This window comes from Lissotriton vulgaris, chromosome 7 (genome assembly GCF_964263255.1).
Source record: "Lissotriton vulgaris chromosome 7, aLisVul1.2, whole genome shotgun sequence".
Classification (NCBI taxonomy): Eukaryota; Metazoa; Chordata; class Amphibia; order Caudata; family Salamandridae; genus Lissotriton; species Lissotriton vulgaris.
In genome coordinates this window covers 1,563,544,551-1,563,569,664 of record NC_141695.1, presented here as the reverse complement: position 1 = coordinate 1,563,569,664, position 25,114 = coordinate 1,563,544,551, and the positions used below count along the sequence as shown (strand labels likewise).

General features: G+C 42.5%; 1 protein-coding gene across 1 annotated transcript in view; it reads right to left on the bottom strand.

Moving 5' to 3' along the window:
- The window catches only part of DPM1 (dolichyl-phosphate mannosyltransferase subunit 1, catalytic), a 135,168-nt gene that overhangs the window by 44,627 nt on the left and 65,427 nt on the right, over nt 1-25,114 (bottom strand). The window contains exons 3-6 of the mRNA XM_086932457.1: nt 23,190-23,223; nt 3,334-3,410; nt 3,227-3,252; nt 2,342-2,437 (exon numbers count right to left, since the gene is read on the bottom strand). Coding sequence (XP_086788583.1) covers nt 2,342-2,437; nt 3,227-3,252; nt 3,334-3,410; nt 23,190-23,223 — 233 coding nt within the window. The remainder of the gene's footprint in view (nt 1-2,341; nt 2,438-3,226; nt 3,253-3,333; nt 3,411-23,189; nt 23,224-25,114) is intronic.

The window sequence follows — 25,114 nt, the reverse complement described above, 5'->3', positions numbered from 1 at the left end:
TACCTTCTAGACACCTCACACGAGTCCTCGGACGACCACTAAAGATGGCGTCGAGTAAATATGGGGCCCCCGTTAAGACAAGGGAAATTGGAAGTTGGCACAGAGGGACAGTCCTCTGTGCGCCCGCCCCTCACAAGTGAGGGGGGAGTTCTGGTTTAGGGATCTGACACCGGTTACGACCTTGCCGTTGGCCCGTAATGTTAGGATGTACAATTTGAATTTTAAGAAATGCATTTACAGGATGTTTTAGAATCGGCTAGGAGAACCTTTGTATTAGAGATGTGTTAAGGTTAGCCAAGAAACATCGTAATGTGTAAATGAAATTGTACATGATATGAAACTGTTATTTTAATGTTTTAATTTTGTTTCATATTTTAATAAATACGGCCGGGAAGGTAACTCCCTCCCGCCTTCCAAAAGTTCAAGAACCGTTCCGTCTTCCAATTCTTGGGGAGTGTGTTGGGAGGGGGTGACGGGTATCCCAACCATTACTCACCGCCCTTCCTTTGACCCCACTCACCGGAGTTAAACTTCATGTCATGGCTGCCCCCTGCTAAAGTATCCTATTGTACTGTAGCATTCATACAACACATATATAGCATCATATCCCTTTAAAAGTAGATGGTGCTAAAAATATAAAAGAAGGACTGCATTTTACATTACTGCTAATAGCGCTCCATGAAGTTTATAACTCCACAGTCATGACTGAAATACAATATTTCTATCATGCTGATAGGTTTTAGATGCTTTAGGCTATCTTTTCAAATGCCAAATTGTCCTATTGTGTTTAGCATCATGGACAATATTTAGCTCTGCGAGGGTCTCCCCCCAGGTACATTTATTTAAAAATATATTTCTATGGATTTATGGTTGATTGAAGTACTCTTGACTATTCACCTGATTTGGGGGGCAAAAATGGACCTGTGAAAATGTGTGGCTCCTCTCAAATTTTAAAAAGGTCACACAAAAATAAGTGGCAGCGACTACTCTAAACTCCTGTGGTATTCGAGGATATAACGTCTCTAGCATGGGTTCGGATACAGTTAAGTAGTAGTACACTACTAGATTCTTTTGGAAGTTTGAGGAAAACACTTTGTTAGTAAAAAGTAATTCTCCTTCATAGGGGAGAAGCTATTCTTAAGTGGCTAAAAATGTATTTGCTATGTTTTATCATTAGAATTTAGCTGTTGTAGCAAATTACATATTTAAAGCTCTACATTAACTTTAAGGTAAAGATGATTTTAACCTTAAAACCATACATAAACAAGTATTGACAAAGCCAATGGGTTAAGGTATGCACACTGAGGCACTTCACACACGGACACATATGGACACAGACCATGTGCAGATTGACACATATTAGCACTTAGTCTAACAGGCATACATGCATATTTGCACACCAACAATCCAAACACAATGCACACAGATAAATAGTAATACTTTACCTTGTGCAGGAAGAGGCTAAGGCAAATATGCATCAGGGGTGCACAAATAAATGTGTGGGAAAGCATTTCTGATTGACTTTGCATGAGTAGGAGGTGGAGCAATGGGTGAGGCGCTGCAATGGAGGGGGGAGCAATGGGCAATGCTCCTTCAGGTAGAACCGCCGAGTAATGAGCCACAGAGAGAGCACAGAGTAATGCTCCTCTGAAGCAGTAGGTGATGTACTTCGAATGGGGGTGAGTGGAGGGAAGTACTCCTGGGTGATACTCAAGGTAGGGGGTGGGTTGCAGATGGAGCAGTGTGGATGGAAGACCACTGGAAGATGCACTACATAGGGAAAGCTCTTAGGGTTGACCCTTTGTACGCAAGGGGGGTGGCACTGGGTGATGCACTGCAGGATAGCGGGAGGAGGGAAGCACTAGCTGATGTGCAGGTCTAGGGCACATGGTAGTGTGTGTGGGTCCAAGGCACAGAGTAGTAGTACTGTGTAGGAGTGGACTTTGGGTGGTGCAAAATGGGACTCCCATGATGATATACAGGAGAGGGAAACACATTGATCTGTATGTGTGTGTTGTTTACATAATATTTTGCAGTTTACCAAAGTGGGCCTAACACAGTGTTGTTATGGGTTTGGTTCAAAAGAGGAGAACAGAAGTGAAGAAATTTTCTTGTTTTACGGATTAAGGATTAATATTTATGTACCACAATGCTTAAAAGACGTAGCAAATAAATTCTACGTGCAAAGAAATGTTTATGTAAGCAAAAGGTAATACATGTTTTTGCAAAATTCATCTGTAATGGGAATGTCTTTGGTCAGAACCCAAGCTTAGTCCAGAAGTATAAAAATGGAAAGGTTTCCTCTTCTTCAAAGGAGAGCTGTGGGTGAAAAATGACCAACCTTATAAGTTTTCTTTTCAAGTCCCAGCCATAGACACCGCCATTCCCTTTGTAACGAGTCCCAGATACAATGTCGAGGCTACCTTCTTTTTGTTTCCTAAAATGAAGATAACATTCAAGTAATCATTGTGTAACTCCATCACTACAGCAAAAGTTAGAGAGGAAGGTTTTGATAAGTAAGGAAAAATACATTACAAGGAAATACAGCTTCAGTAGATGGGAGGCACATATGAGAAGCATACAACTGTAATTATGTCTTTCTGATACAAATATGAAGTTTCCCTAATTGTGCAACACCTCAGTGGTCTGCTGTCTATTTAAGCAGTGGTTGCCTTTTAGGTGCTTTTTTCTTCTTCTTTTTTAACCGACATTTCTGATTTTTACCCAGGACCTATTACATTATTTAACAGAGAAGGAAAAGTACAGCATTACAAAGGAGAAGTAGAGTCTTGGGTGAGGAGGAGGAGGTAGTGTGATGACCTAGAATGACTACTGATAAGATAGCTTTGTGAATTAAGGTACATACACTAAGAGTTTTATCATTCAGAAATAGCAATACACATTATTTGCAGCAGTTATAGGCTAAATTGTGTAAACAGAACATTCATACAATGTTTTAAACAACAGTTTTAAAAGGAGACATTATTCAGACAAAGGAAAAAGCTCATCTCTCACTCTCGATTTAGTTCTCAGAGATTTTCCTGTTCATTACATTTTTGATTGCTTGGTTTACACTGCAAAGAATTTGATTACAGTAGAAACTGGGTGCATTTTTAGGATGAAAATTCTCCCTAGCGTAAATTAAAAAAGGCCAATACTTCCTTTTTATTTGGAAATAGCTGCTTAATGTCAAATTCCGGGATAAACTATTTAGAAATCTACATACCTGATGAATTCTGGAATAAATTTTGGCTGAAATGGAAAGAAAGAAATATTAAGCAGTTTAAATTAATTTAAATCATAAGCATCAAAGTCAAATGAAACTTAGCTTACATGATGGGACAGGTCAGCATCCATAATAATAATGAAGTTCCCCGTCGCGTGCTGCATTCCATGGACGTAAGCCGTGCCTAAGGTGAAGAAACAAAGAGTCTCTGAACAGGAAATTCCCCAAAGAGGAAGACCTTTGAAACCTAGAGAACACACACATGCTCTGGTTCCGGGGTCCCAAGAGTGTTAGGAATTATCAAGAAGCGCTGCTTTCCTTTTGCTATAGAGAAAACAAAAAAATCAAGTTATTTATAATATTTTTGCTATAGCCTCAAAATGCAAATCTGTCAACTTGAATCAGGACAACAGACCAACATTTTGTGAAAGGAATCAATGGCTCTGAAGGCAAAAAATGTGGGAGCTAATCCAAACACAAATGCACACGAAAAAACAAAATCAAAATTACAAAACTATCAAAGGTAGCCTGAAAATATTGCTTTATTTTGACGAATTTCAAAGACAAGTGCCCTCACTCCTCATCCTAAGAACTTCCTCTCACCTCACTTACCTCCTCAATCAAAATCAGGTGTAGGAGTTTGAAATATAAGGGACTAGTGATAACAAAAGCAGCAAAAACACTGGTCCACCACTGAACCAATTGTGTTTTCCAGCTGATGAATTGACAACTATGAATACACTTTTCAACAGCATCTTCAAATGCAGCATTTTCAGAGCCACGTAATGAAAATCTTTGTATGGTGATTTTCATTATCGAGGATGTTTATTGTCCCTCAGGAGACGAAATCTGTCTACACCCAGAGGAAATTGTCCTGGTCCCGCACATAATTGCTGATTTACCTAAGAACGAACAGTAACTACAGTTTGACTTTTCAAAGCCCCATGGGTGACTCTCCTTATGACTGTCAATATGTACCACATTTAAGAAAGCAACACAATAGTCTGACTAAAAAAGTAAAAAAATGCATTTAAAAAAACAGAATTTGACAAGACAATGGAGACCCTGATAAAGTCCAAAAGTAATAGCAAAAGGTTATAAAAAAAAGTATTGCACTAGGTGAAGCACATAGGCCCATGAAATATATACTAGAGATTTCATGACATAACATGGTTTGTCCAGTTGGTTAAAGAGATCTTGCTAGTGGTCCCTCAGTTACATCTAGAAAAGTCAGCAAAAGAATATTCCCACCTTAAACCCTACTTGTAGAACTTAATTCTAAAGACATACAAGGTAGGATAAGAATCCCAGCTCTGACAGGCTGTCACCTGATTTTTATGAAGTACATACAATATTACTGGGTCATATATGATCAAGATGTGGAATTACCTAGGGTAGAAAAAGTTAGGGGTTCTTGGAAGTGGGCACAATTGCTACGTTATACAAAAAGGGTGACGGAGATTTTCACAGAAAATAACCATCAGATCTCTGGGTTGGCAAAATACTACTTGGATAGCTAGTTAAATGGTTTAATGGGTAGACCATTTGGTCCCTTTGCAAGCATGTTTTAATAAGAGATTAGCATGGTAGAGAAGAGATATCTGCTGTTCAGTTACACAGTCAGCTTACAGGAGATAGATTATTTATTTAGATGAAAACTGTTTGGACACATTTGGTAGACGGAGGCCATCGCAAACACTGAATATTTTGGTCCTTTAGCATAATTTACTTAAAACTCTGTTATTCTCAGTATATCAAATTTCACTTCTGTTTGCTTTTGCCAAGAAGATGAAGTTAATCAAGTTACCAAGAAGTTACAACAATTATGTGTACTGACCCCTCCCTTTTATAGTTTAGTCATTAGAGCTGGGGTAAACCTTCCAATTCATGCAAAAACATGTTGTACATAACGAATGGAACGTGCTTTCTCATAATTTAGTTTACCATTACTGTACTATTCATCAAGACCCTTTCAGGACTTAAAACTCTTATTATACAAGTTACTGCTGTGGGGGTAACCCCATGTCATTAACTCAAAGAGAGGTACTGTTCACATTTGTTTTAATGATAGGCATGGATGGGAAAAGCATGGAGATGAGGACCTCCAAATCCTGCTACAATGGTCAGACCCTCATAAGAGTTTCATCAACCAATTTGGCAACAAAGCCATTAGCTCTTTCTGACAAGACTGTAGAACACATGTGGTAAGTGATGGTCTGTGGGGTGTCAAACTAAGAGCTCTCTAAAAACGATCTTTCTTTGTATGCCACAGAAAATAAGTTCTTGAATCAGTTCATGCTCTTCACAATTGTCAAGGACAGGTATTAACATTCTAAGTTGCGTTATTGAAATAAGTGAATGGAACCGAGACCAGTTGGATTTTCGCTCTGGTGGCACTCCTGATCTACAATAAATCTACATGGAAATCCAACTGGTCTCGGTTCCTTTCACTTATTACATTTGGCTATGATCCGGAAAGAACCTGCCTTGCCATCTGATGGTGTACAGAAATTTTGAAAAGCAGGAAGCAACTCCAAGTTATGAGTTTCCTACAACTACACATTTAAAAAGGCATACTGGCACTCGGTGAGCCCCAACAGTGACCTTCCATCGGTCTCCCTAAACCTTAGGGTGCCAGTTCCTGCCTGCACACAACTGAAGGGTGCCAGTTCCTGCCTGCACACAATGGAAGCGTGCCAGTTCCTGCCTGCACACAACTGAAGTGAGCCAGTCCCTGTCTGCACACAACTGAAGTGTGCCAATTCCTGCCTGCACACAACTGAAGTGTGCCAATTCCAGCCTGCACACAACTGAAGTGTGCCAGTTCCTGCCTGCACACAACTGAAGTGTGCCAGTTCCTTCCTGCACACAACTGAAGTGTACCAGTCCCTTCCTGTACACAACTAATGTGTGCCAGTTCCTCCCACCTTCCACTTTAAACTACCCGTTTGCCTACTTGCCCTGCTGCTTGTACATCATGCTTCTTCTTGCCTGCCTCTACTTGCCATGGAAGGCACTACCTGCTTCCATGTGGAAGAGCGTCAAGAGCTACTACTATTTAATGTCCTGCAAACATCAGGAAGACCTCTCAGAGCTTCGCTCTGGTGGCACTGAGTCTTTCACTGCTGTCTTCCTGCCTACGGATGGTCTCTACACTTTGTGTAACCAGTGCTTCAGATTCATGCTACCTACTGCCCCAGCGTCTTCTTTTCCCTGCTCCCGTCTTCATGGAGAGGACTCCTACATTTGTGTACGCTTTGGGAGAATCCCTGCTGTGAACTGCCTTTCCATAATTACTTTGCGTGATCAGGAGCGTCAGTTAAAAGTCTTGCTCTTAATCTTCGACCACTTTTCCCTGCGTGGTTCGAGACTTGGGCGGTGAGTTGATAATTTTTTCCCCCCTAATATTGCTCCGTTCAATGTCTTCATGCACATTTTCTTCCCACCTGTTTTCACCTAGACTTGCAGCAGTACATAGTAATGTGGGGATGACATCAGACATTTTAACTTGTTGCAGCTTTCAGTTGTAATTTCGGGGGCAAAAACCAACACTCCACAACTCACCCGGGCCCCACAGACACCGCTGCTCTTCCCCGCTGCCGCTCTGGTCATCGCGGTCGCCGAGCGGGGAGAGCTAGACTTCAACATCCAGCAGCCCTTGCTGGACCGGGACGCCGCCCATCAGCTGCTTTCGCGCCCGGAGGCGCACAAGAGGACGCTGCTCCTTCGGTGGAGCGAGAGCTCCTTGTAATCTCGGGGGCAAAAACCAACACTCCACAACAACTCACCCGGGCCCCACAGACACCGTTGCTCTCCCTCGCTGCCGCTCTGGTCATCGCGGTCGCCGAGCGGGGAGAGTTAGACTTCAACATCCAGCAGCCCTTGCTGGACCGGGGCGCCGCCCATCAGCTGCTTTCACTCCCGGAGGCGCACAAGAGGACGCTGCTCCTCCCGCGACGCTGGACCGCGCGCGGGCGGTGCCGGGAGAAGCCTGGGACAAGGGCGGGACAGTCTGTGACAGTCCGGGGCAGGACGTGGCTGGGCTGGGCCCTCCCCTTTAAAATGGTAGGTGAACTCACTGCTTGTTATTGCTCATCCAACTCCTGGGTTTTCATTTTTACAATCATGGGGAAAAGGAAAGCCACCGAGGATGCCAATGAGTCTGTAGGTCTGGTGTCGAAGGGAGGAAAGAAAGCCAAAAGAACTAAGGATAAGTCCACCAGAAAGCGTCTGCTACATCCAGGTGGAAACTGTTATGGACCGAATTGATGAACTGGTGCAAGACTGTGAAGCCTTATTGACTGGTGCCCCTAACTCTGAGGAGAAGCCAATTGAGGGTGGTAGTACCACATGCCCAAACGAAGGGAGGGGGCTAAAGAAGGGGGCTGCGGTTATTCCGGACATGTTTTTGACTCAGTCCAATGCTACAAAACCTGTGAACCCAGATGGGGGGGAAGCTAATTTAAGAACATAGCCACCCTGACATTGTCTCTACTTACGCTACCGCTGATTCTACTGCCTTGCCCTGCAGCAACAGGTTCTCTGTCTGAGCCCAAATAGAACACTGTGAATCAGAGAGCAGTCCCCCTAATACTTCGGCGCCAGTCCCTCTTCGAGGGGAAGGCACCCCATTTGTGCTTAGAGTTCTTGAGGCTCTGAAGCTGGCAGGGACAAATGATAACCCTCTGGTGGTGGCCATTAAGCACCTGTGTGACCTGGTAGAGGGCATGCAAACAAAAATAGATCTCCTAACCGCCTCAGCCAATAATTCGAGGGTGGATTTAGCTAATTGTTCAACTGGCCCGGTAGCTTCAAAACCCCCAAACCGAAATAATGTAAGAGCGGGGGGTAGCACCACTCACTTGAACAATTCTTCGCCCACGCTAGGTGTCCCACCATCTATAAAATCCATGTCTAGCGAGTTGGGTAGGGTGGGGTCCCATGCCCGGTATTTCTCTCAAGATAGGGCAGGGATTACTACATCCTCAGGTAAAACTTCAGGGAGTACGGGGGAAAGCCTCCTGGCGGGGTAAGACCGCCTGCTCAGAGGGGAATAGGTAATGGGGGGGGCGGAAAATCCTGACCCTCATAGTAAGCCTGTTGTACACCCCAAACCCAACCACCCCAAACTTCCATTAGTGTATATGGTTAACGCCCCGAAGTTGAGCCGTGATCGGGACTATGAATCAGCAGAATCCCTAATTAACAAATCGATCCATTGGATCAGGTACGTCAGGGGGTGTAGGTCGGTCATCAGGGAGGATATCCTCCGTGCTGAGAGGCTCACCCATCAGGGAGACTCATTTGATTGTATTGAACTCCTTTTTAAAAACCCAAAGATAGCAGGAGATTTAGTCAACCTTGAATGCAGAACATGCTCTGCAGATCACTCAAGAATTCAAATGAGATCATCCCCCCCAGAACTGGCTGTCGAAACAAGGGAACCCAGTCGAGGGTACTCGCCTGGCAAGCTCTGGTCTAGACAGCAATGACTGACTACTGGTGAAAGTCCTAAGAGTAGAAGGTTGTGGAGAAGGCCTACCCCAGGGCAACTCTGGCCTCGTGTGTGACACTCCACTAGTGCCCCCCCTGACGTCTCCTATGTTGTCTTTAAACTCTGTGTTAGCCCATGTTACAGACCCAGCCCAAAGTGTCTATTCTGCCCCCACTCCGGGCAAACTTGGATCAATTCTCTCCTGGAATATTCCGTGATTGAAATCAAAGACAGATTCTCCAGCGTGGGTGACATTCATTAGCCAGTATGAAATATGTTTGTTTCAGGAAACCTGGCTACTGGAAGCACTCCACCTTCCTGGTTATCTAAATTACAGCATTCCTGCTGAAAAGGGCGAGAGAGGTCGTCCATCTGGTGGCTTGACAATATGGATTAGGCAGGATCTCAACGGGGTAATAAAGCTTTTATTTTCTAACCATAGAGACCTGCAGGCCCTACGGCTAGAATTTGCCCATCAAGAGCCTGTTTATGTTTACAATGTCTATGACCGTAGTACAGGGGGAAAGAGATCTGAAGTACTTGCACTTCTAGAAGAATTGATAGAAATTCACCCTCACTATGCTAACATAATTATAGGGGGAGATTTCAACGTAACCTTTGAACCTCTTGTGGGTGTTAATTGGAATATTACGGACGAGGAAGACAGGGAGTGGGGTATACCCAAACTTCATCTAGATCCTATTAAAAGATGGACAGATTCTGTAATCCAACTTAATTCATTCTGTCTCAATAAAGGTCTAAGATCTACTAATGGTAGGACGGCTGGTGACAAGTCTGGTGCTAAGGTCAGCAAAAAGGGGGGTTGCTGGACTGTTCCTTAAATTGGAAAGTGTGTGTCACTGGCGGGGCCAAGGGTGAAGATATAACACCTTTGGGTATCCATTATGTTGGAAATATTTGCCTCACACACCCATATGGGTGTCATGCTTCATCATCGGTGTTGCTCCTCGTCGGGGAGGCGGTGCAATCCCCGACGGGCTCACCTCAGAGAGGGGCTCTTTGGCGGAGATCTTTTAAATCCAACTGCCTTATGGTGAAGTGCGGGTGTGTGGGTAGTTAGGAATGTAGCCTAGGTGGTGATTAAAATGGAGTAGAGGGTACCGAAGACTATTTTATTCAGGGGGTCCCCTACTGCAATTAAAAACGTGAATCTAATGGTCTAGGTGCCAACAAGTTAGGTGTAATGGCCCTAGGTTAGATTTGCAACGGACTGGTCAACATGTTTCTCACATGGGAGTAGTACCCGCGATTCATCAGGACCTCAAGTGGATGAAAGTATGGTCTACAAACTATAAACAGCATGCAATATGTCATGCGCCTAATGCCGCAATTGTGCAATGCTAAAAGTTACCTCTGTAGTTTTTTGTCCTAAACCTGGATGGGAAAAAATATATACAAATACATAGTTAGTAGCATGGATTATCGACAGAAGAAGTATATGGTGATAGCCAATGTAACACACAGTGTCATGCTAGTGGAAGTGTACTAGCGTAAATTCGGCGTGCCTGTATTGTGACTAAGTGGGATAATACTGTCACACCAAATTTATAAAAGTGAAAGGTTTAAAAACTTTAAAAAACAGCAGCAGTCTATCAGGAGCAACATCCTCCTAATTGGTCGGTCATTCAGTTCGCAGTGAAGTTGTGTGCACTTATTGTGCTTAGTGTAAGGCTTGTCACGTAGTGGGCAACCCACTCACCTAGTAATCAGGGACTAGAGGCCACCTCAATGCTCAGCGGGTCAGTACTGCAGGAGGGCCCTTAAGGTTTGACTAGGGGTATAGAAGGATACGTATACATGGTCAGTACATGTCTGAGAGAAAGATAATGACAACAGAAACAGCAAGTCAGCCATGTAGGGAGTCCAGAATAATAGCCCCTCGAGTTGGTTAAGTTAGCAAAGTTCCAACCCGCGGGTCCAGACAGCAACGGGAATAAGTCCTCCTTACCTCACAATCACTGCGTACCGGTCTCATCACCTACCCATCGCCGCCGAGCTCGGATAGATACCAGAGCTCGGCGGCGGTCGCCATTCAATGCCGGGTAGCGTCAATGATTGATACGTGGCTCCGCCCCCACGTACGCTCGCCCGCCTCCCTAAGGGATGTCACGTGATGTGGGTGTTAAGTATGGCGGCCATTATTGAGTGGAGGTGAGAGTCAGGAAAAGGCTCATCAGTGCGGTTAAAGGCTAGGTTTACACTCTGCAAATGTAACCACATTATCGTAAACATATGCGGGCTCCCTTAAATAAGAGCAGATGGAACGGTTGTGCCTAGTGTTGGTAGGGGCGTGACCAAATCAACGAGTTACACTAAAGTGTGCGCACTGGCTATGGGACTAGAATGGTATCCAGGGTAATGGATGGAATCCAGTATGCTAACGTGCTAACTGCAGTTGCCAAGCCCTGTGTTAAATGTGTAGCTCAGCCTCCCCTCCCACATAATCGAGCACCAGCCACCGTTAAATGTGTGAGCGTGGCGGCCATTGCTGAGTGGAGGTGGGAGTCGAAGGAAATTAATCAGTATGGATGGAGGCTCATATTAGAAGGTGAAGGCTAACACCTGTCCCGCATTAAGTAGGAGGAAAAATGTGTACAGATTCATCTACATTGTCAGTCCCTTATAGAAACCCAATTTTCGGCATATGTATAATGGTTGTGGCTGTAAATTGAGAAAGGGACACAGACTGGTCAGAAAGCTGTAAATGCATGAGTGTGCCGGTTGTAAGGCTAAATTAGTTGCTAGGGTGCCAAGTACACCGCAAATTGAGAAGGTATTATCTGCAGTAGTCAGGGTCAAAATCAGGTATATTTCGAAGGGCACAATTAAATGCTCAAAGCGTGATGTAATTGGGTGAACTGGAAGGGTTTCTACATCCCCTATACACGTGGCTAAGTCAAGATATTGACAGCAAGGTATCATTATAATGCATGCCACGGGATGTCCTCATTCAAACTCCGCCTATCCGTTGATAGGCGATGGATCCATCTTTGTTCCTTGCGAAACAGGGCGTGTTTAGGGCAATTCGGGTTAGATTCGAGTACAAGCCATTTAAGGGAGTCAGGAGTGTGATTTGCCTCCACAAAATCTTTGCACATCCTCGTGTTAGTTTTTTTACAGCGAAAATTGCTGCGGTGTTCTGTGATACGAGTTTTGATAGGACGTGTCGTCATTCCTATGTATTGTAGCTCGCATGGGCATGTCAGCATGTAAATGCAATGTGAAGTATTGCAATTGGTGTGGCCCCTTAATTCCCACGTGAAGGTGTCAGTCAATTGTATTGTTTTGTGTATAGCTGTGAAGGCACAGGCTGTGCAGGAACCACACGGATAGTGCCCTTTCACTGGGGGCAATTGCCATAATGTTTGTTGTGACTCCTTCTTTTTGACTTTAGGTCTTGTACTGATCAAAATGTCTTTAATATTCTGCGATCGTTTGAACGCGAATCTTGGTTGCTCGAAAGTGAGGTCACCTGTGTTCAATATGGCCCAGTGTCGTTTGATGAGGCTCTTGACTTTAGTAGACGCGGGGGTAAATGTGGTGACACAAGTAATGGGTTGGTTTTCTACAGGTGCCTGCTCCCGTGGTTCAAGGAGGGCCTCACGATGGTTATTTCTAGCTCGTTTTTGCGCTACAGAGACATCTCTGGTCGGGTATCCTCTATCAAGCAGATTCCTCGAAAGGATTGCTGATTCTTTTTTGTACTCAGATGAGTCACTACAGTTACGCCTGATTCGCAAAAATTGCCCAAAGGGAAGGTTAGTACGTAATGCTTTGGGGTGGTGGCTAGTGTAATGAAGCAGGCTATTTCGGTCGGTGGGTTTCCTATACATTGTGGTACTGAGGGTCCCATCTTTAAGCTTTATTGTTAGATCAAGAAAGGCAATCTCGGTAGGTGACACAGACATCGTGAACCTTAGATAAGGGTTGAGAGTGTTCACCCATTCAAAAAAGGCCTCATGTGAGGTCGGGGGTCCTGTCCACAAGATCAAGATGTCGTCAATAAATCGTTTCCACAACAAGATGTTATTGAGGAAAGGGTTCGCCTATTGTTGTATGTGTCTGTCTTCAAAGTCAGCCATATAGAGGCATGCCACCGATGGGGCGAAGGTACTACCCATCGAGGTCCCTTGTGTTTGATGATAGTAGTTACCCTTGAATTAAAAAAAAAATTTGGTCAGTGCTAAGGTCGCACACTCCATGATGAATGAAGGTGGTGTGGACGAGTTCCAAATTTCCAACTCAAGCCTCTCCTCGATTACCCCTAGTGTGGCCCTCTGTGGAATATTTGTGTAGAGGGCCTCCACATCTAGAGTAATCAGGAGATTGATTTGGCTGTTGTTTTGGACTGTGTCCAACATACGCAAGACATCAGAAGTGTCTTGGATGAACGAGGGAATGCGTCTCACTAAGGGTTGTAGAAAATGATCACAAAATTGTGAAAGTGGTTCAAGGACGGAATCAATCCCAGAGACTATCGGTCGTCCAGGGGCCGGTCTCGTGTCTTTGTGGATTTTAGGCAGAATGTAAAAATAGGGAACCCTGGGATCTTTTTTCATCAGGAAGTCCGCCTCTTTCTTACTGATCCACTGTTCACATTCTGCACTTTCGACCAAGCCTGTTATTGTTGTTTGTAGGCGTGGTGTCGGATCACATGGAATAGGAGTGTAGTAGCGTGTGTCGCTCAATTGTCTAGTACATTCCAGTTCATAGTCCACAGTGTTCATGAGGACTGTAGCCCCACCCTTATCCGCCTGTTTGATAGTGATTTGGGGGTTTTCAGCAAGTGACTTAAGTATATCCATCTCTTTTCTCGAGATGTTGTGGTAAGAACTCTGTTGGTCTATGGCCTTGATGTCTTTAAGCACAGCCTGCTCGAAGGTTAGGACTTCATTCGGAATCAGTCCATTGTGGGGAGTGAAGGTGGAGGGGTTGTGGAGACCAGAGTCCGTTGTGGGTTCACTGGGTCTCCCCTCAAAGAAGGCTTTAAGTCTGATTTTCCGGAAAAAAGAATGTATCTCCCGGGTTTGTTGAAAGAGGTCAGTTCTTGGGGTGGGTACAAAGCCCAAACCCTTCTGTAGGACTTTCTCCTCACTCTCTGTCACGAGTAGATCTGATAAATTAACAACAAGACTCATTTTGGTCCTGATCTGTTCGTGTTCCTCGTGTCCATCCCTTGAGGGCGTGTGTCCTCCCACTGTACTCTTTTCTCTGGAGCGTTGCCTCGCTTTCGCCCTCACCCTCTGCCCAAGCCTCTGTCTAAAAAAGGAGGTCGCATAGGGCCCTGTGGGGCATAGTAGGGTGGAAATTGGGGGGCATAAGGTGGTTGGAATTGGGGAAATTGTGGATAGGGCCATGGAGAGGGTCCTTGAGGCGGCCCATGAGGTGTGAAGTTTTGGTCAATTTGTTGGCCTCGTCCTCTTTCCCTTCTACCTCTTTGTGGTATGTACGGGAATCCGTCACCCCCCCTACTGTCGGACCCACTGTTGGATCCCCTTCTAGAGGAAGTAGCACTTGAATCTGAGTTGTAGTTTGTTCCAGGGGGGACATAATCTTCCTTAAGGTAGGGATATACCTTTTCCTTGGAAAACCTTTTAATATCTTTCTGTAATTTGGCCACTTTCTGATTCATAAAATAATCCTTATGTTCTGAGATTTCCTTATTGAGTTCCGCCAGTTTGGTGTTGAAACCTGGATTTGGAACGGCTGTCTTAAGTGCACTTTCAGCTGCTTGGATGCGGACCAGTAATTCATCTGCAAGGCGTTTGGCAGTATTAACGATCAAAATGAGTAGATCGTGGGTGCACTTCCATGAGATCTGGGACCATTCTACCTTGAACTGTCCATCCTCCCCAAAAATTCTCGGGAAGTTCTTTATAATCAAGCCATTGGGTGCAATTTTGGTATCCTCTATCAAGCAGATTCCTCGAAAGGATTGCTGATTCTTTTTTGTACTCAGATGAGTCACTCCATTTTAATCACCACCTAGGCTACATGCCTAACTACCCACACACCCGCACTTCACCATAAGACAGTTGGATTTAAAAGATCTCCGCCAAAGAGCCCCTCTCTGAGGTGAGCCCGTCGGGGATTGCACCGCCTCCCCGACGAGGAGCAACGCCCATGATGAAGCATGACACCCACATGGGTGTGTGAGGCAAATATTTCCAACATAATGGATGCCCAAAGGTGTTATATCTTCACCCTTGGCGCCGCCAGTGACAAACACTTTCCAATTTAAGGAACAGTCCAGCAACCCCTCTTTTTGCTGACCCATGCTTGCGGGCACAAGCTGTGACTGGACCTTCCACTTCTCTTAGTGGTAATTAGTGCCCTCTTGATCGACTGATCACTCTCCCTAGTTTTGATAAACCAAGTCTGGTGCTAACACATTTAAGAGTGGAAACAGGGAGAGTAGAATAGACTACATTATGATCAATCTGGGTCTATGGAGGCACCTTGTGGACATGACAATCATCAATAGGGTATAGAGTGACCGCAACCCTTTATCTATGCTACTTACCTACTGGAACTCAGTAGATGCCTCTGGAGGGGAGATGGGGGTTAGTCAATCGATTGACGCGGTCATTACAAACGACATGCAACATGTTAGATGGTCCAACATCTCAAATAGCCAAGTAAAAATTGATTTGATAACTAGCAAGCTATCGCAAGCAACGAGGGAACTGAGTCAAATATTTAATGAAGAATCATTGATCACAACATTGGCAAATAGTACAATGATCCACAAGACCTTCTTTGGAGAACTAAAGAACATATTTGTTAGGCCTGGTAAGCAAAATGGATCACGAGCACCTCAGTCCCCCCGCTGGTACACAGTGGAATGTAGGAAGGCCCGTCTGGATCTGGGCACTGCAGTAAAAAGTGGCGTAACCCAGAATATTCGTTTGGCCAGGGCTGCTTACAAAAGTATCATCTCCAAATCCAAACGGGCTTGAGATGAACAGAGGTGGTTAGATTTAAAAGAGGAAGGATCCCAGAACGATTCAAGAAAATTTTGGAATGTGTATAAATGGGGCACTGAAGGTAACCCGGATAAATTGCAGAATTGGGTCCCACGAGAAAAGTGGGTTGAGTATTTTGCACCACAGTATGCCAAGGGCGAGACCTCAAATCAAATATCGGAGGTACCCTTTGAACCATTTATGGAAGACCCATTTTCTCTTAGAGATGTGCAACAGGCCCTAGTTCTGGTGGTCCCTGGTAGGGCGCCAGGGATTGACGGTATTCCTGCGGATTTATTTCTGCAGGACAAAGATTCCTGGGGCAGCTACATATTTCTTCTGGCAAACATGGTTGCAAGGGGAGCCCCCATCCCACATTCTTGGAACGGGGCCGAAATTATACCCGTTTGCAAGAAAGGTGACAAATCTTTACCCGGGAACTACAGGCCAATCAGCCTGATTGATACTACTCAAAAAATTCTAGGTAGGCTGATTCTTAAAGCATTGATGTGGGAGCGAGAAGGGAATATTTTATCCCATCTGCAGGCTGGCTTCAGAACGTCAATTAGCACGGTCAACCAGGTTTTGCATTTTGCTATGCTGTACTGGAAGACGGTGGTAATCGGACGTGGCAGCCTATATGCTGCATTCATTGACCTTAGAGCGCCATTCGACCTGGTTCCCCGCTCAACCCTGTGGAATGTTCTTCATGGTATGCGCATGCCTGGGCCTCTCCTTTCTCTGATTAAAAAACTTCATGAGCACAATTTTGCTCAGATTAGGTGGGGAAGCCCTGGTAATGTTACAACTCAATTTCCTGTGGAAACCGGAGTACGCCAAGGCTGCGTCTTGGCGCCCACTCTGTTTTCAATGTATATTAATGATGTGGCTATGGTGCTAATAGATTCAAGTGTTGATGCCCCTTCCCTTGCTGGGGCGAAAGTCCCAATCTTAATGTTTGCTGACGATTGTCTCTTAGTAGCAAAAACCCCGAGTGGGCTCCAGAAGGCCTTGATGATTTTCGAAAACTTCTGTACCACCCGAGGATTGGAAGGGAATGTGCTTAAATCTAAATTTATGTCTTTTAATGCTCCAAAAACCTTTAAGGGTACTGTCTGTATGAAAAATCTACCTCTCGAGAAGGTTCAGGCCTTAAATTACCTGGGGGTTTGCATTCAGCATGATCTTTCTTGGAATCAGCAGATTGAACTGGCTACCTTAAAACATCTCTAATAAAAGAGAGAGGGACCCCAGAACCAAAGGGATAGGGTTCCACAAATGACGCAAGTCAAAAAGTAATTCCCTTTGGGCGAATTAACCTAATACATAAGTAATTACACATATAAAATGAACTGACCAATACCAAACATATAACAGGAAGCAATGAAAATAAGCGAAAAAAATCAGTACATGTGAAAACACTATGGTGAAAATAAAGTATAAAACAATTTATTAGCATACATTACATTTATTAAAAGTTGGGAAACACATAAAAGACGGAACAATACTTAATAAAATCAACATTCCATTAAAAAAGGAGCTACAGGGAGACAGGACTAAACTCAAACAAAACAATGATTTTGAATTTTCCTTAATATGTAATCCCAGATTTACTCCAAAATTTTGAATTTTCCTTAATATGTAATCCCAGATTTACTCCAAAGGAGTAAATCTGGGATTACATATTAAGGAAAATTCAAAATCATTGTTTTGTTTGAGTTTAGTCCTGTCTCCCTGTAGCTCCTTTTTTAATGGAATGTTGATTTTATTAAGTATTGTTCCGTCTTGTATGTGTTTCCCAACTTTTAATAAATGTAATGTATGCTAATAAATTGTTTTATACTTTATTTTCACCATAGTGTTTTCACATGTACTGATTTTTTTCGCTTATTTTCATTGCTTCCTGTTATATGTTTGGTATTGGTCAGTTCATTTTATATGTGTAAGTACTTATGTATTAGGTTAATTCGCCCAAAGGGAATTACTTTTTGACTTACCTTAAAACATCGCCAGCTCACAGGTGCCCTGAATCTAGAGCACGCAAGGTCCCTTACCAAACCAATTTCCCCTGTAATATTAGTATGGAGTGGAAATTTGGGGGTTCGAGAACTTACGGGGGATGACAGCCTCAGAAAATCATTTTCTTAGGAATATAGCAAAATTACCACAGAGCACCCCCTTAAGCCCCCTATTCCTAGATTTGGGGTTGTCTCCCATAGCCCTAATTGCATCTTTACGGCCAATCTTATATTGGAGGCGGATTTGGACCACTCCTGAATTGGAAACATATACTGGGGAGTTGTTAGATGTGATAAGAAGCGACTCTTCCCAAAAAATCAAGTGGCTAGCCAACATTCGAAGAGTGTTAAGAGAACTTGGTCTTGGGGATCTGTGGGATGATCCGACAAAAGCTAGGTTTCCCCCAAAGAAGGTACTTAAAGATTTATACTGGAAGTCTGTGGCCTCTAAATCTTTTAGGAACACTGCTCCCCTTTCCCTGTCTGGCATGTTCTTAAACTTTAAAGATAGCCCAAGTCTCGAACCCTACTGGGACGCCATCACAAAACCCTTAGACCGAAAGCTCTTTTTTCAAATGAGAGTAAGGAGCTTGCCGATCCGAGCATTTACCAATAGGTGAAGCACCAGTTGAGTACTTTTAACCTTTGTTATTTACTTATGTATTTATCTCTGGTCTAGGAACCATACAATGCTTTTACAGTATTATTTTATAATACTTTTCTTACTGTACGCATTATACTTTGCAATCAGTATTACGATTGTAGCAGTGTATTTCTTTTGCATGAGAAAGAAGACTGTTCAATAAATCCTTTTATTGAAAACGCCTGTCTCTCCATTTCTCTGCACCTCTGATGAAACGAAGCATGCACGAATGACTGAGTAAAATATCTATCTGTTGTTTCAACAACTCTGAAGATTAGTTTTATTCTTGGGGAAACAAAGTTGGCATGTTTATGCGGTTGTCAGAAACTAATCCCTTCTTGTGTATTTGAGAAAGATTCTAGTGACCTCTGAGCTTGCTGGAACTCACAATTAAGTCTAATATATTCGATAGAGACCTAGTCGACCTAAGTCCTACATCAAATCTATAGGATATATTATTCCAATGCGCAGAGCCTATTGGGAATATAGGAGCTACACTACACCAGTTAAGAATGTGAAATATGTAAACGTTTCGGCAAAGTGGTTTCTCACTCATTTGAAAGTGAGTATTTTCAATATTGCTTGTCAATTATTTTTTACTGTGTTTAGAGCACCATCTACTGGGCATGTTATTTGATAACAAAGTTATGTATTACTAACATGCATTTATTCTCATAAGGAAAGAATGTGTTTACAAGTTTGCCTTTGGAATATGTTTCATGTAATCCACATCGTCAAGCAGTTTCTTACTTTCTTCTTGATGATCCACATCTTGTTTATATTCATGTCTATTTCAAAATTTAACAGTTGGCATATGCACTTTCACACAAATATTTGTAGGTGGAATTTATCACTGTTTATTTCAAGAGTTACTGGAGCAAGATTCTCTTTATTGATTCCACCTGTGCATTTTTACTTACTGTTCATGGATTAGTTAAAGGTTTATGTTGTAATAGCCTACTGGCTATGTGAATTTCCACTGCTACGTGGATTTGTAACCTATGTTGTTCTACAAGGTTTATGTGGTAATAGCCTACCGGCTATGTGACCTCCACTTATGCGTGGATACGTCACCTTATTTAAGTTATGCACTGTAATAGCCTACTGGCTATGTGACATTCATTTGGGTGGATATGTCACCTTATTTAAGTTACGCATTGTAATAGCCTCCTGATTGTGTGACATTCATTTGCGTGGATATGTCACCTTATTTAAGTTATGCATTGTAATAGCTTCCTGGCTGTGTGACATTCATTTGTGTGGATACGCCACCTACATTTTTTAACCCCCCGTTCTCGGGATCTATTGTTTTGACAGAGTGCGTTTTCACTTATCACATGGTACCTGTGCGGGATTTCTCACATACTTACTGTCATGTTGAATTTATTTTGAAATTCAACAGTGGGGAATTTTCATCCCTCTTTTTCTCCTCTCTCGGTTTTTTCTTCATTCAAGAATTGTATGTTGGAGCGTACCCAACCTTTTTCTTGCGTGTGTGTGACAGAGTCTTGCGTTAGGACTCTTGGAGAGTAGTTTTTTTCTTGTCTTTGTCTTGCGTTTATTTTCATCGGTTGATGTTCTCGGTTTATCACTTCCATACTAGTCTGGCCAACTGGTGTGTCCTGCTGGTGACTTAGATGTCAAGTTCCTGCTTTCTTCTGTTGTTTGTTTTAGTTTTCCTGAGCATACAGTGGAAGATCTTTTTTTCTCACATTCTCTTCTTTGTGTATTCCTTGCTCTATTTCGTTTCTTTCAATTTATTATTTCAAGATTTATTGGTTTACCTTTTGCTTTTCTTACCTCCATTATTCTTTTGCTTGTAAAGAGGAAAGAGGTGTGATGTGTCGTTAATTAATATAATACATTCCTTTTTGGATTGATTGCATATTTTAGTTTTTGCTATTACTATGCTTGCTTTTGTTTTATCCTTTTTGCTGTTCATTAAAGGGGGGAAGGTGTGTAGTATACTGATCTTTAATGTAATACACCTTTCATGCCTTTCTGCCTGCCTGCTCAGCCAGTGTGGATGTACTGTGGAATGTTGCTATATGTGGTGAGGTAATAGAATACTGGTATGACGGAGTGTGGTGTGTCAGTTGAGAGGATGAGCTAAGCAGCAAGGAAGCTGCTTCTGGTGGGGCTCTGTAGAGAAGACCTACTCTACATGTAATTCTGTACTACTCCATGTTGTGATTCCTTATCTACAATAACTGCTCAAAGTCCTGTGCTGATTTGTTTTTCTGTTGTACTGATCGAGATATATATTCCATCCCACATGAAACCTTGGATGTCGACCTCCGTCATTTTTAATATGAACAGTGGTTAATACATTTGGTTTGACTGTTAACCCTTATTACACTATATACGTGTGCACTTTGAGCAGTATTTGTTGTGTGGGGCTTGACCCACGCATTTGCAGGTGTTGTTTTCTCCTCTGGGTTTGTTTCCCCTGACCTGCCTGCACCGTGGATTTACTAGCTGTGATCTTTATCTAATGAACGTACACGCCAGAGCGCCAATTCTTCCCATACCTAATCCAAACCCATTACAGTGACTCATCAAAATCTACAATAAATCTACATGGAAATCCAACTGGTCTCGGTTCCATTCACTTATCACAGTTATGGGGTTCCTCTCTCTGCAGGTTTATTGTGATGTCACATTTGATGTACATGGGTATGCGGAAGCTCTAATCTCCCATGGTTCATTACACAAAGACAAAAATTCAGTAAAGTAGACATGGCCCAATTCTGGTTGAATGCTGAGAACATCGCCAAAACCTGCATACACTGTGGACAAAAGTAGACTTTTGGGACTGGACAAAGCAACAAAGACAACAGGAATTTCAAGGAGCCCAACGATTAAAGTAACCAACAATTTTTGATGACTAGCAAGTTGTAAACCATAGCTAGAGCTCGCTGAAATGTTGTCATTTAAGATTTTGTTTGCGAAACCTATTTTTATTAATTGTTGCTCAACGCTTTGTAGACCAGAATGGATTGCTGGGTAACACCTGCCTTTCACCGCTCTTATGGGGTAAAAACTTTGAGATGAGAAAGCCACTCAATGAGACTGCACCGACTCTACCTCATTGTTAATAACTTTGCAATTAGGGACTTAATGCAGTGTTATTATACAAGATCTTCCATTTCTATGCTTGTGATGAAGGAATAGTCTGCTTCCTAAACCTAAATGCTTTAACTAAGCTGTTTTGAAAGCAATGGTTTAATCTGCATTATAGTCTAATTTTTTATAGATTTTAAGGTTAATCTTTAGTTTTCATGAAACAGTTATCACAGTGCATAAAACTGGTTTACAGAGAAAACTTAAAACAGTGCTGCTTAGAGTGGAATAATTGGCTGAGAAAGAGAGCAGACTGTAAAATAGCAGCACCCCAAATTTCACCAGCCAATTTTAAACGTTTGTATTAACTTTTATTACTCTATTCCTTTAATAGAATGACATTCTTTATTTAACTATGTGTCTAGTAGTTAAATTATGGCTACACTATTCGCCTTTAAAACTTTAAAAAAAATAGGTATAAAGGTAATTACCCCAACAAATTGTCTAATAGTTCTTTATAGCCATGTAAACCGAAACAGTATCTAAGAGCTGGAGTATCACCACTGACACCTCAACAAATACCCAGTTTTGTAAGTTCCTTTTAAAAGATTTTATATTCTCAATTTACTGAAGGTCTTGGACAGCTCTGTCAATAGCTTGCCAAAAACTACTATAAGCCTACTACAAATTGTGCTTTAATTTATTTGTGGGACTTTGCTCACTTGATCTCAGAGTTCTGCTTAGGCCAATTTTACAATTCTGACTTTCCAATGGACAGGAACCTCCCTCCACGGGATTTAAACATTGTAATAAGTGCCCTAAATTTAATTTTCTTCGATATGAAGTCAGTGTAATCTCTGGATAATATGGAATAGTTGAAGTTTAAATCCTATATTAAATATTACCCTGCTTCATGGATTTTGTATGTGATGTGGCCTTTTTATAATTTTTTATGCTTCCAACTACACAGTACTACAATAATTAATATGTGACACAATAATTGCCTGCACTGTGGTAGCTCTGTCATTTCCCTCTAAAATAAAAAAGCAGTAATTTGGCCAAAGTGTAGATAAGAAAACCACAAAAAGCAGTTAAATGATTTGCATTCTCTAAACTCACAGATGCTTATCCATAGCTTTCATCGACTTAATGACTTCCACCATATGGGTCCGTAGTCTTATATCTTTATAATATTCTCCAAGTTTAGAGATAACTTCCCTTGCTGCAAGCAACATTATTGCTGTCTTCTTGGTAGTGAGAGCTAGCCAGCTTTATTACATACTGATGGACTTCCTTTGTGATCTTGTTTAAAGGGTGATATGTTCAACAATGTTCTCAGTCAGAGGAAGTATCAGTTGGGTGTCATCTGAACACATGCAATATCCCACACCCTATGATAGTACAAGGTCATACAAAGGGTTCACATATATGTTAAAAAACACTGGAGACAAGGGACAGACCTGAAGAACTCCGCACAACAGTCTAACTGGCGATGCTCTGATCTGGTTATTAATTACCTGACTGTGATTCTGGTTTAAGTAACCATACAAATAAGCACTGGATACCCCGGTAACACTTTCTAGTCACGTATAGTGATGTAAGTTATCAAAGGCAGCAAACAGGTACCACAGTGAGTAACATAGAAGCATGATCTTGATCTACCTCTATGAGCAACATTTCCTTTATGTCCAAAATGGCTAAAAATATTATTGTTCTTTCTATTTGCGGTGAATTTGTTACGATACAAGACTGCACTTACCCAAACCAAGCTTTTTAGCCCTCGGTCTTAAAACCTGAAAAACATAAAACATAAGTACCATACTTAATCTTTTTCCACAGATAACATAGCACTGCTCTCTACAGTCCCATTTGTCATAATAGAATTGACATATGGCATACTATGTAAAAAGTCAGTAAAAAAGCCAAACTGTATCTAGAGAGACCTAGTTAAAAAAAAAAGTGAGGCAAATAAATCGGACTTATATTTTGTAGAATACTATGTACTTTCATTGCAAACATTCACACTAAATATGTCAATTGTAAATTAACCTTACAAGTCCATTAGCAAGGATTTGGTTAAGAGACAAAGTTGCAGAAACAGAGAGCATTCTCCCAGTAGAGACTGCAGCAATGAAGGTGTGAGTGGTTATCACGGCTTGATAATAGCCTAAGAAGCAGCTTGGCTTCTACAATTTACACTAACCTTTAGGTGCCACAGCACCATGTTGCCGGGCTTGCTTCCATATTGTGAAAGACTGCTTGCTCTCGAGGGCTCTCTAAACTCACAGTATTTACGAAGCGGCTCCAACAAGCTGAGGCGGGGTCTGGTGATGGGCACCAGATTAGCATTGGCTTCATACATACATTTAAGTATGAGACGGCAAGAGGAACACTTCATCAAGAAAGTGATAAACAGTTCTTCCCAAAGAGCTACCATCTTCCTTATTTCTGATGGAGTTATATATCAAATCTGTGGTCCCCTTTTCCCTGGGCTATTTAGAATTTGGCAAAAAAAAAGTCTGTAATGACCTTCATATGTAAGGTAGACCATTTGCTACTGCAACATAATCACCCTTGTGACGGATGAGCCACCAGCTGAGGGTTTCACATGGCAAACCAAGCTGATGCTTTCCATTCAGCAACTTGATGGAATTCCCACCTCGGAGTCTGGAGTGGGAGCTGAGATATAGCAGAGTGGGACACCGACTAGTTTATTCCACAGGGTAGCAATACTGACCTCTTAACCTGTCAACAGGACAAGCCTGAATAAACAATAGGACAGGTTTCTTATTAACCACAACTTCCAGACTCTGAACAAGGAGACAACAAACAAAACTGAACTTCCAACCCCTTACTGAAGTTAAGCTGTCACTAAAGAAACTGTTGAGCATGGGAGACATGGGCTCAGCAATACAATTCACTGGAAGAAGTAAAACGTCAATCGGGCATGGGCTGATAGTGGATTTTATGCTTTATGTGAAGCAGCTCCAGTTTGCAAACTGTTATGGCATGCAGCATTCTACAATAAAACATATAAAGTGGTGTCCTTCAATGGGGCAGTTTCATTTGAATTACTGAGGTTGGATAATGTCCCACAGTTCTACCTGTGATACAGGCCACTATCGATAATTAATGTGAATTTAGAATCATTAGGCAAGGGGATTTTATGTAGAATCCAGGCGGCACTTACAAAATAGAGAAGTATCAACTAGACTAAGTGAACTAGATTGATTATATCTTACAGAAACATCATGTTGAAGCATTATTTTAACTACCTAATGAATAGTGAGGAATAAGTGCCTGCCACAGTAGATGCCGAAAAGGCATTGATTCTATGAGTGGGAACACATGCTCAGGGGTCATGGGACTAGATTGTAGAACCGAGCTGTTAAGTAAACTGGGTTTAAAACTCGGTCAGATTGCACCCTCAAGCATAATCTATAGGCCACACCTCCTCCAAAGTACAAGCTTGTGGGGCTAGATTCCTCCCCTAACTCTTGCATTGCAATCACCTCAGCGACCTTGCTCTACATTCTATTACTGCCACACCTTGGACGATCCGGATGCAATCCACCCGCAACCTCCAGGCATCCCACCCTGGGATTTCTCGTTCTTGTAAAATGTATATACCTGTTTTTTTTTATACCGAATGTTCCCAGCCCCCACCTAAGCCTTTTATCTACA